At 41.4% G+C, this 13,112-nt stretch overlaps 1 protein-coding gene and 1 long non-coding RNA gene across 2 annotated transcripts; both read right to left on the bottom strand.

The window, feature by feature from the left end:
• Positions 1-40: 40 nt before the first annotated feature.
• Positions 41-3,498, bottom strand: LOC124658015 (calcium-binding protein CBP-like). Its single transcript, XM_047196467.1, has 5 exons — positions 2,758-3,498; positions 1,107-1,153; positions 830-1,005; positions 388-406; positions 41-309 (listed from the first exon to the last, which is right to left on the bottom strand). Exons 1-5 carry the CDS (start codon positions 3,404-3,406, stop codon positions 205-207), a joined length of 996 nt encoding a protein of 331 aa, XP_047052423.1. The 5' UTR covers positions 3,407-3,498; the 3' UTR covers positions 41-204.
• Positions 3,499-11,476: 7,978 nt separating this feature from the next.
• On the bottom strand, positions 11,477-11,985 carry LOC124654217. The gene is made up of 3 exons (XR_006988259.1): positions 11,915-11,985; positions 11,681-11,724; positions 11,477-11,586 (listed from the first exon to the last, which is right to left on the bottom strand). It is a non-coding gene; the product is annotated as an uncharacterized LOC124654217 (long non-coding RNA).
• Positions 11,986-13,112: the final 1,127 nt, after the last annotated feature.

The raw sequence follows: 13,112 nt of genomic DNA, 5'->3' as shown, positions 1-13,112 counted from the left end.
AATACCACAGAAAAATGACAGTTTTGAGGGCAGAACGAAATTAAATCAAGCATATGTGAGACTTTCATAGTTCCAAACCAACCACAGGTTCTACCATATACAGTTTCCAATCCCCAAAGAGATATTTTATCAGCAACGCAGCAACATCACTCAAAACATTTCAACAAAACAGTATTTCACTCAAGCCTCATAACTAGGTTGACATCAGGCAATGATGAAAGGAAGCACAGTCAACATGAATGCCTCGTAACTGAAAGTTGCAGACCCGGAGTAAGTCGTGTCTTTCTCCTTGAACTTCTCAGTCAGACCCTGCAAAAGAATTCAAAACAAATTAGCAAGGATATTCACAGAACATTAATTTTTTGTGCAGTATAATGATGTAATTACCTTGACTGTAAGGCAGCACCTACATAGGTAAACAAAGAAAGAGTTAGGACTGTTATATTATGCAAGAATTTTTTCTGTATTAAACATGAGACTATGCATCAGAAAACCAAGCAGAAAACAGAAAGTCCAATTGGTGAACAACCAATTTTCATTTAGAGACTTCAACAGTTGGGTACATTTTCAATTCATAAAATAGAAAAGTGACTCAATAATTTGAGTTCATGACATTATCAGATTGAGCTAAGCTCTAAACAAGAACAAAGCTAGTCCCTGAACAACACAGATTGCACTACGCTTTGAACAGGAGCACTTCACCAGCCGCAAATAAGAAAAAAACTGAGAAACAATACAGTTTTTTAACAATTTGAACACACCAGATATTACGATAGCCTATACTGCTTGTTTGGAAAATTAGCAAAATAAATTGAAGGAGTAATCTTACTCAATAAAGTTATCATATTCGACTGCTTTGCTCATGCCTCCAGTTTTGTCAAATTTAGACACAAGCAAGTCGAGCACAGTTGGAGAAACTGAATAACCCAAACTGAGAAGAGCATCACGCAGCTCTGATGCATCAATTTTACCACTTCGGTCACGGTCAAACCTCTCAAATATAGACTGCACAAGAGCAATAAGGAATGGTCACACGTGGTTAATAAGTGTTGTACTGATGAGTTACCCCAAATAAGTTAAGAAAACTTGAAGCTGTTGCCTCTTACCCTCCAGTTCTGAAGACTGTAGAAAACAGAAGTAAACTCCTTTGGTCCTGGAAGAATCAAAGGCATGAGTTAAAAAAATGAGAGGTCAATTTTAAAAAGCTGAAATAGATATAATGGAAATGGTGAATCCAGAAATTTCACACGCTTAAAAACCAAAATAGGGCCAAATCAAATGCCAAAAAGTTCTACTACCAGTATCTGAAATATGGCATTGATATAAGAATTTAGATCAATCAACTATTCCAGAACTAATTGTTCAAGATCCACAAAGAAAAGGAAAACAGTCAAACAAGGAAATAAAATCACGTACGAGATCAGTTTTCAACTCAAAGGGAATCTAAACCAAACTTACTACCAAAGCAAACAGGCATCAGACCAAAAATTCAAAGCGTGGAGGAGCCAGATTATTTCTCAACCCCATTCGACTTATATTTTAAGCGGAATTATCCTGCAAACGAATCGCCAACACACCATAGTTCCGCAATGGTTACAAAACAGACGAAAACGCCTGACAGGTAGGACAACAAACCTTTGTTCCGTTCTAACTTGAAAGGCATTCGAAGTTAAATAAAACCTCCACTCAGACGCTATACATAATTTCTATCATCCTCAGAGATTCCCACTTTCCCATTTTTGTATATTATCCTGTTTTACCTCTGGAAGGAGAATATGCACTACTCCCTCCGATTCATATTAACTATCTCTAATATAGATGTATCTAGACACATCCATACTAGTGACAAGTAATATGAATCGGAGGGAGTAGCTCATACTGTTCAGAGTGTCCTCAGATAAGTATTACTATCTGGTACTGATGACTGAGTAGTATTTAATTCTTCATCTGCATGGTGGTCAAGTCTAAGCAACATGGCAATGAACAAAATATTTTTCAAATCTAGTCTATAAAATATTTGGATGTATGTATGTCTACAGTGTATGAGTAGAGTTCAAACCACTGACCAGAAACTCATCGGTATTGCAGCTAGAACATTGGCTATTGGGAAAATTACATATTCAACTAGAACATCGGCTATCGAGAAAAATATATCTTCAACTTCTGAGCCCGAAGTGCTTCTATATATTCTATCTTACGTCCAAAACCAACATTTTGGTGCCACCAAATAACAGCAGTAAATAGCATTCCGCTAACGAAACAGGTTAAAGTGGATGTAGATGATTTACCATCTGGAAAAGAATGTACAGAAATCACATTTTACAGAAGTATTATGAAATGCCCCTCTCTTGTTTCTTATGGGAACGAAATGCAGCTCTGAGGAAGCAGCCCATTATTTTGCATCATTGAAACCCGTGCTATGTCAAACTGTGGGGATGGATAGACAAATACTGCAGCCACCTAGTGGCTATTGTCTATTGATTTGCTTTGATCGAGTACACATAGCGGCACAGAAAGCGTGTGGTTCTCCAATCCAACGGAAAAGTCACCCATTGACGTCGTCACTAATGGGTGCAATGATTCCCAGCAGGAACCTCATTATTTGATCGTACTGTGTCTAGCAGCAGGCCGCATGATCGCCATGATGTTCTAATTCTACGGAAACCTTCTCCATAGAAGAAAACTATTATTCTTAATTGCACGATCGCGGCGGCGACAGGTAAAGTAAAGGATTGCGCGTGGGATGTAGGGAGTTACCGATCCTGCGGACGTTTGAGTTGGTGAAGAGGTACATGAGTAGGTGCACGGTGCGGATGCTGAAGCTCTGGTTGTATCCGGAGAGCGCGGACTGCAGCTCCTTGTCGTCGATGGCGCCGCTGCCGTCGCGGTCGGCGGCCTGGAAGCAGGCGACGACGTTGGGGTCGGTGCCCGGCGGGAACGCGGAGGGGACGAGCGCCGCGAACGGGCTCCCGTAGCCGCCGCCGCCGCCGTACGGCGTCGCCGTTGGAGGCGGCGCCCCGTACGGTGAGGAGGAGGGCGGCGGGGCGCCGTAGGACTGGCCCGAGGGCGGGGCCCCGTACCCGCCCCCGCCGTAGGATTGGGGCTGGCTGGAGGGCGCCCCGTATCCACCGCCGTAGGACTGGGGCTGGCTGGAGGGCGGGGCGCCGTATCCGCCGGCGCCGCCGTAGGACTGGGGCTGGGGCGGGGCCCCGTAGCCGCCGCCGCTGGCGCCGTAGGAGTGCTGGGGCGGGGCGCCGTAGTAGGGTGGGGAGGCGGCGGAGGAGGAGGTCTTGCCTTCCTTGGGGGGCTTGTCGCCGTAGGGCGGGGCGGAGGGGGCCGGGGAGGAGCCGTAGGGCGGCGGGGGCCCGTAGCCTCCGGCGGCGCCGCCGTAGGGGTAGCCGGACATGGATGGGGTTGATGGCGCGGTGGTGCCTGCGGTTGGGGAATTGGGAATCGGTCGAATCGAAGGAGGACGGTGTATTCGCTTCTGTATCTGGCTTTCTGTTGTCGACTTCGGAACGGGGAAAAGGTGGGAGCAGGTCGTGCGTGGCTTTATTGGCCTGGATGGATGACGCGGTGGAAATTACGACGCGGCCACGCACGCAGGCAAAGTCCCAATGGCGGCACGGCAGCGCCACGGCCACGGCGGCGCGTTGCGAGAAGGAAGACCGGACACGTCTACCGGCGGCCTCGACGCGCGTAAGCAAGCGACGAGGGCCGCGCCCACGCGCTTCAACGGAGAGCGCCGTGAGCTATCCGTTGCTTTTTTTTTTTTTGCCCCCTCTGAGAACTGGACGAAGGTTGCCGCGTTGCTTTCACGTGATCCAGGCCAACCGTTGGCGCAAACATACCCACGAAAGATCGAAAGGGACTTCACGTTTTGATATACTAATTTCCGCGCCGAATCTATTTTTGAATCCGTTTAAAATATACGATAGTTTCGTATATCCGGATTCGAATCCACCAACCAATGATTATTCGATCCGTTCCAAATTCGCCGGCAAAATATGGTAACAACAAAATTCGATCCGATCCTATCCGCTTACATTCCTAGTGTTAAGCATCCCCATCAGTCAGCCATGTCTGTAGTAGGACCCATGGTGAAAAATCCGACAACGCAGCATGCGACGCATGCATTAGCAGCAAAACACAAACATGTTTGTAGCACACGCCTCAGATTAATCGCAGCATGTGAGTCACACATTATCAACAAAACACAAACACATTTGCAGCGTCGAAAATCCGCAAAATTCTAACATTTATGTAGGGCGAGCCTGCCTCACCACCATACCTCACCGGTGACGAATACAACTAGTCGGCGCCGGACCCGGCAGGTCTAGACCAATTCACCTTAGGCCCGCCTTTCCTTTTTCCTGTGGAACAACTGGAGTGTTTTAGCCTTGGGTTAAATTTTAGCCACAATCGAGGATCACAATTTCGATGGGAGATGCTCGGAATCCAAGTTGCGTGCCAACAAACAATTGTGTCGGTTTGACAATGCCATGTATGAGGGTTATGGCTCAAGAGTTTGCCTTCTCAACCCGAGCTACTTGAGCTAGATGGTGGCTATAGGTAAGTGGGACATGCCAACAATCAGTATACCGTACAAGGTGTTAGTGTTAGCTACCTCGATCATCCAATGAAGAGCAATGGGAAACTATGACCAGAGAGCAAATAGTCGCTAGAAGAGTGCCGAGTTTAACCAAATTTATAGAATAATATATCAATAAGTAAAACACTAGTTTCAATAAATTCATCATAACTATACTTTTGTAGTACTATGTTGATTTGATGTTACAGACATTATCATTCTCTATAGACTTGGTTAAGTTTCCTTTCATTCTTTTTTGGTGATAACCAGCCCTCAAATCTATCTTACTTCACTCCTCATCCAAAAGTGCCACTCTTCTGGGGTATTTAAAAAACTCAAAGTGCAGAGTTACCTTCTCACAGAAGAAAAATGGCATGGCTTCTAGTGCTCAAGTTCTGCATGTGAACTTGCATCAGGGAAGGTGAAGAAATTTTGGCACCTTGGGGTTACCAATCTCTTCTGGAATGCTTCCACTAAAACCATTATGTCTCTAAATTACCAATTCCTGAATTCAATTGACCAATCTCCCTAGATATTGACCCTACCAAACCGTTTGATGAGAGATCAAGTGTCAACTGGTTTAGAGATGTTTGCAAGTCTATAGTTTAAATAAAGGGATCAGAGCATATGCCCCCCTTTTCTTTCTCTCTCATTGATACGTCTCCGACGTATCGATAATTTCTTATGTTCCATGCCACATTATTGATGATATCTACATGTTTTATGCATACTTTATATCATATTTATGCATTTTTCGGCACTAACCTATTAACGAGATGCCGAAGAGCCGATTCTTTGTTTCTGCTTGTTTTTGGTTTCGAAATCCTAGTAAGGAAATATTCTCGGAATTGGACGAAATCAACGCCCAGGGGCCTATTTTGCCATGAAGCTTCCAGAAGACCGAAGAGAAGACGAAGTGGGGCCACAAGGCGCCGCCACACTAGGGCGGCGCGGCCAGCATAGGGCCCGCGCGGCCCTGTTGTGTGGGGCCCCCGTGACCCCTCCGAGGCTGCCCTTCCGCCTACTTAAAACCTTCGTCGCGAAACCCCCAGTACCGAGAGCCACGATACGGAAAACCTTCCAGAGACGCCGCCGCCGCCAATCCCATCTCGGGGGATTCAGGAGATCGCCTCCGGCACCCTGCCGGAGAGGGGAATCATCTCCTGGAGGACTCTTCACCGCCATGGTCGCCTCCGGAGTGATGAGTGAGTAGTTCACCCCTGGACTATGGGTCCATAGCGGTAGCTAGATGGTCGTCTTCTCCTTATGTGCTTCATTGTCGGATCTTGTGAGCTGCCTAACATGATCAAGATTATCTATACGTAATGCTATATGTTGTGTTTGTCGGGATCCGATGGATAGAGAATACTATGTTATGTTGATTATCAATCTATTACCTATGTGTTGTTTATGATCTTGCATGCTCTCCATTATTAGTAGAGGCTCCGGCCAAGTTTTTACTCTTAACTCCAAGAGGGAGTATTTATGCTCGATAGTGGGTTCATGCCTCCATTAAATGCGGGACGAGTGACGAGAAAGTTCTAAGGTTGTGGATGTGCTGTTGCCACTAGGGATAAAACATTGATGCTATGTCCGAGGATGTAGTTATTGATTACATTACGCACCATACTTAATGCAATTGTCACGTTGTTTGCAACTTAATACTTGGAAGGGGTTCGGATGATAACCTGAAGGTGGACTTTTTAGGCATAGATGCATGTTGGATAGCGGTCTATGTACTTTGTCGTAATGCCCAATTAAATCTCACTATACTCATCATATCATGTATGTGCATGGTCATGCCCTCTCTATTTGTCAATTGCCCGACTGTAATTTGTTCACCCAACATGCTATTTATCTTATGGGAGAGACACCTCTAGTGAACTGTGGATTCCGGTCCTATTCTTTACATCGAATACAATCTACTGCAATACTTGTTCTACTGTTTTCTGCAAACAATCATCATCCACACTATACATCTAATCCTTTGTTACAGCAAGCCGGTGAGATTTACAACCTCACTGTTACGTTGGGGCAAAGTACTTTGGTTGTGTTGTGCAGGTTCCACGTTGCCGCCGGAATCCCTGGTGTTGCGCCGCACTACATCCCGCCGCCATCAACCTTCAACGTGCTTCTTAGCTCCTCCTGGTTCGATAAACCTTGGTTTCTTTCTGAGGGAAAACTTGCTACTGTACGCATCACACCTTCCTCTTGGGGTTCCCAACGGACGTGTCGATTGCACGCATCAAGCACATTTTCTGGCGCCGTTGCCGGGGATCTGAAGAAAAGCTACACCACAAAGATTTCTAACTCCCACTTCAACTACACGCCAGCAAACATTTTCTGGCGCCGTTGCCGGGGAGATCAAGACACGCTGCAAGGGGAGTCTCCACAATCCAATCTCTTTACTTTGTTTTTGTCTTGCTTTATTTTATTTACTACTTTGTTTGCTGCATTATATCAAAACACAAAAAAATTAGTTGCTACTTTTACTTTATTTACTGTCCTGAACTCTATATCAAAAACACACAAAAAATTAGTTACTTGCATTTATTTTATCTAGTTTGCTTTATTTACTACGGCTAAAATGGGTACTCCTGAAAATACTAAGTTGTGTGACTTCACAACCACAAATAATAATGATTTCTTATGCACACCTATTGCTCCACCTGCTACTACAGCAGAATTCTTTGAAATTAAACCTGCTTTACTTGAATCTTGTTATGAGAGAGCAATTTTACGGTGTTAGTTACGATGATCTTGCTGCCCATCTCAATAATTTTGTTGAATTGTGTGAAATGCAAAAGTATAAAGATGTAGATGGTGACATTATAAAATTAAAATTGTTTCCTTTCTCCTTAAGAGGAAGAGCTAAAGATTGGTTGCTATCTCTGCCTAGAAATAGTATTGATTCTTGGACTAAATGCAAGGATGCTTTTATTGGTAGATATTATCCTCCCGCTAAAATTATATCTTTGAGGAGTAGCATAATGAATTTTAAACAATTGGATAATGAGAATGTTGCACAAGCTTGGGAAAGAATGAAATCTTTGGTTAAAAATTGCCCAACCCATGGATGACTACTTGGATGATCATCCAAACCTTTTATGCGGGATCGAACTTTTCTTCGCGAAACCTATTGGATTCAGCTGCTGGAGGTACCTTTATGTCCATCACTCTTGGTGAAGCAACAAAGCTTCTTGATAATATGATGATTAATTACTACTGAATGGCACACGGAAAGAGCTCCACAAGGTAAGAAGGTAAATTACGTCGAAGAAACCTCTTCCTTGAGTGATAAGATTGATGCTATTATGTCTATGCTTGCGAATGATAGGACTAATGTTGATCCTAATAATGTTCCGTTAGCTTCATTGGTTGCTCAAGAAGAACATGTTGATGTAAACTTCATTAAAAATAATAATTTCAACAATAATGCTTATCGGAACAATTCTAGTAACAACTATAGGCCATATCCTTATAATAATGGTAACGGTTATGGTAATTTTTATGGGAATTCTTACAACAATAATGGGAACACACCCCCTGGACTTGAAGCTATGCTTAAAGAGTTTATTAGTACACAAACTGCTTTTAACAAATCTGTTGAGGAAAAGCTCAATAAAATTGATATTCTCGCTTCAAAGGTTGATAGTCTTGCCTCTCATGTTGATCTTTTGAAATCGAAAGTTATGCCTAATAAGGATATTGAAAATAAAATTGTTACTACAACAAATGCCATCCAAGTTCGAATTAATGAGAATATTAGATTGATGGCTGAATTGCATGCTAGGTGGGAAAGAGAAGAAAATGAAAAACTAGCTAAAGAAGATAATGTAGCTAAAGTTTGGACTATTACCACCACTAGCAATGCTAATGCTCCACATGTTGCTGCACCTCCTACTAATAATGGTAAAAGAATTGGTGTTGGCAATGTTTCCACTTCTAATGCAAAGCTGCAAAGCTGCATGAAATTGCTAAAGCTATTGAAACTGTCATGATAAAGCTATTGAAATTTTTTCCAACATTGGGGATGATGATCCCATTGCTTTAGATTATAATGATTTGGATTTTGATGATTTCCACATCTCTGAAGTTATAAAGTTCTTACAAAAACTTGCTAAGAGTCCCAATGCTAGTGCTATAAACTTGGCTTTCACAAAACATATTACAAATGCTCTCATAAAAGCTAGAGAAGAGAAACTAGAACGTGAAGCTTCTATTCCTAGGAAGCTAGAGGATGGTTGGGAGCCCATCATTAAGATGAAGGTAAATGACTTTGATTGTAATGCTTTATGTGATCTTGGTGCAAGTATTTCCGTTATGCCTAAGAAAATTTATGATATGCTTGACTTGCCACCATTGAAGAATTGTTATTTGGATGTTAATCTTGTTGATAATGCTACAAAGAAACCTTTGGGGAGAGTTGATAATGTTTGCATTACCGTTAACAATAACCTTGTCCCCGTTGATTTTGTTGTCTTGGATATTGAATGCAATGCATCTTGCCCCATTATATTGGGAAGACCTTTTCTTGAGCTTGTTGGAGCTATCATTGATATGAAGGAAGGTAATATTAAATATCAATTTCCTCTCAAAAAAGGTATGGAACACTTACCTGGAAAGAGAATGAAGTTACCTTTTGATTCTATTATTATAACAAATTATGATGTTGATACTTCGTCTCTTGATAACACTTGATATACACTTTCTGCGCCTAGCTGAAAGGCGTTAAAGAAAAGCGCTTATGGGAGACAACCCATGTTTTTATTACAGCATTTTTATTTTATATTTGAGTCTTGGAAGTTGTTTACTACTGTAGCAACCTCTCCTTATCTTAGTTTTGTGCATTGTTGTGCCAAGTAAAGTCTTTGATAGTAAGGTTCATACTAGATTTGGATTACTGCGCAGAAACAGATTTCTTTGCTGTCACGAATTTCGACCTGCCTCTCTGTAGGTAGCTCAGAAAAATATGCCAATTTACGTGCGTGATCCTCAGATATGTACGCAACTTTCATCCAATTTGGGCATTTTCATTTGAGCAAGTCTGGTGCCTCAATAAAATCCGTCTTTACGGACTGTTAAGTTTTGACAGATTCTGCCTTTTATTTCGCATTGCCTCTTTTGCTATGATGGATGAATTTCTTTGTTCCATTAATGTCCAGTAGCTTTGTGCAATGTCCAGAAGTGTTAAGAATGATTATGTCACCTCTGAACATGTAAATTTTTATTATGCACTAACCCTTTAATGAGTTGTTTTGAGTTTGGTGTGGAGGAAGTTTTCAAGGATCAAGAGAGGGAGATGATACAATATGATCAAGGAGAGTGAAAGCTCTAATCTTGGGGATGCCCCGGTGGTTCACCCCTGCATATTTTAAGAAGACTCAAGCGTCTAAGCTTGGGGATGCCCAAGGCATCCCCTTCTTCATCGACAACATTATCAGGTTCCTCCCCTGAAATTATATTTTTATTCCATCACATCTTATGTACTTTGCTTGGAGCGTCGGTTTGTTTTTTGTTTTTTGTTTTTTGTTTTTGTTTGAATAAAATGGATCCTAGCATTCATTGTGTGGGAGAGAGACACGCTCCGCTGTTGCATATGGACAAATATGTCCTTAGGCTTTACTCATAGTATTCATGGCGAAGGTTGAATCTTCTTCGTTAAATTGTTATATGGTTGGAATCGGGAAATGCTACATGTAGTAATTCTAAAATGTCTTGAATAATTTGATACTTGGCAATTGTTGTGCTCATGTTTAAGCTCTTGCATCATATACTTTGCACCCATTAATGAAGAAATACATAGAGCTTGCTAAAATTTGGTTTGCATAATTGGTCTCTCTAAGGTCTAGATAATTTCTAGTATTGGTTTGAACAACAAGGAAGACGGTGTAGAGTCTTATAATGTTTACAACATGTCTTTTGTGTGAGTTTTGCTGCACCGGTTCATCCTTGTGTTTGTTTCAAATAACCTTGCTAGCCTAAGCCTTGTATCGAGAGGGAATACTTCTCATGCATCCAAAATCCTTGAGCCAACCACTATGCCATTTGTGTCCACCATACCTACCTACTACATGGTATTTCTCCGCCATTCCAAAGTAAATTGCTTGAGTGCTACCTTTAAAATCTCCATTCTTTACCTTTGCAATATATAGCTCATGGGACAAATAGCCTAAAAACTATTGTGGTATTGAATATGTACTTATGCACTTTATCTCTTATTAAGTTGCTTGTTGTGCGATAACCATGTTCCTGTGGACGCCATCAACTACTCTTTGTTGAATATCATGTGAGTTGCTATGCATGTCCGTCTTGTCTGAAGTAAGGGAGATTTACCACTAATTTAATGGTTAGAGCATGCATAATGTTAGAGAAGAACATTGGGCCGCTAACTAAAGCCACGATCCATGCACTACAACAGACACCCACCTACTGCAACGCATGGATATGTATCTAAATGCTAATATAGGCGTTGCTAGCGCATTTACCAACGGATTTTGTATGCGTTGCGTTTTTGGGTGTTGCAAGGATGTAGCGCAACGCATATATGTGCGTTGGTAAGTAGTAGTTAAAGCGTTGCAATATAGCAACATAGACCAAGTAATGCTTGTATTCGTTGCTGCAAACATGAACGGAATGAATAATTTTATTTAAAAATGAATAATATTTTCTGGATCGGGTTGTTTGATCGCTTCAAATATGCTACGGATTAATGTTTATCTCCTCAGTGAGAGAATATGTACTTTGTAAGATACGGTGTACATCACACACAAATCACAAAAATATGAAGATGGCATGAAGAAACAATTCAATATTATATTGATTATTGGAATCAACATCACGTACATAAAAATTGTCTCACGTGCCCACACATCTTACAATACAGCTTCAAAATACGATATTCTACTTAATCTACATTTATCCTTTCTAATGTTTTGCCTTCTAATGTACATCGCTGATATCAAAATATAACAGTACTTGCTGATCATGTAGCCCTGCAGAAATAAAATTTCAATTTCAGAAAGATGTGGCAAAAAATTATCAGCTGGAAGGGTATAAGGAATTCTACTTGATTTCTCAGCTACCCACCATGTCAACATGGGATATCTTCAGTCCTTGCTGATCATGTAGCCCTATAGAAATAAAATTTCAATTTCAGAATCGATGTTCATAGGCATTTCACGATAAACTGAATAGAGTAAGAGACCATAATTTTAACAATCAAGACCCTGTTCATAGGCATTTCACCATTACGTACATGTAGAGTAAAGTCTACTGAACAATGAAAGCAAAATGCATAATTTGGCTCTCGATTAATCATACCTTTATATCACATATATATGGACGCTGCTTGAATTTTCTTCAAACACCTCAGTAGCATGCCTACGCTATGCATGCATGCATGATAATGTGCGCTATCATGTACACATCGCACCTATACATACTTGATACTTTTCACCGATCGAAGTACAAAAAGAAATACAGAAAAATAACTAAACTTGATAAAGATATGAACTATCCATATTACAACAGATGAGAACCTTTCTACTAGAGAAACACAATGACAGTATCATGAAGCACGAGTGATTGACTCGCATTTACCTCTGGGTAAAGAGTCCTTTTCAGTGGCCTCCGACAAGATATGATTGGAGATCCACTCCCTTTGTTAACCAGCAAAGCTTCCAGGTAGTCAGCATGAGACACAACTATGATGTTTGCAGGTGCTTTTCATTGTGTATTTTCTAAACAGATAGATCAGTAAGAAAATAAGAACAAGGGGCAATGGACCTAGATAATCTGGCTGCTCATGTACTTGTTGCACAATTTAACAGTTATATGGCATCAACATAATGGCACGATGCAAATATTGGTACATCTCAGGAAAAAAAAATGTACATGGTACTTTGATTGCTAACATGGTCTAGTTAAAAATATTCACAAATTTCGTGGGGTACCAAAAGTTTCAGATGGAGCCCCGAACTTACACAGCCACAATGTTCCTTACCTGCCAAATACATGGGTTCGCAACAATTAGAAGTTCACATAAAAATTACTTCTGATGTGATAAACTAATACCCAGTTACTAATCCCTTTGAACATTCAGCAATAAATATCCGGTTTCTAAGAACTGCAAGACCAACTAGTTCATTCCCCTGCAAAAAAAAAGACCAACTAGTACATTAACCCAAATATGTAGTGATTGCCTGTTGCAAATAACAATACTAATCTTTTTTAGGTGCGTCCTCATCACTTGATTAATTGAGATAAGCACACTCCACATGACAAATGGAATATTATTCTACACTCCCGTGAGTAGTGAAGTGAGAACCTAATAGAAGGGTGCAGACAGTTACACACCTGCCACCATGACCTTGATATGGTTGGCGCTGACACCGGAGGCACTCATATTAGAGCCAAAGCTCTAGGCCCAGATCCCCATCCGTCATCCCCATCCTCTGTTCGATCTAGAACACATGGAAGGATATAGAGGCTAGTGATTGCGTATCAGTTTGCCAACCAA

This window comes from Lolium rigidum, chromosome 5, assembly GCF_022539505.1.
Source record: "Lolium rigidum isolate FL_2022 chromosome 5, APGP_CSIRO_Lrig_0.1, whole genome shotgun sequence".
In the NCBI taxonomy this organism is placed as follows: Eukaryota; Viridiplantae; Streptophyta; class Magnoliopsida; order Poales; family Poaceae; genus Lolium; species Lolium rigidum.
The sequence above is the reverse complement of the archived record's forward strand: the minus strand, read 5'-3'. Positions and strand labels throughout refer to the sequence as shown.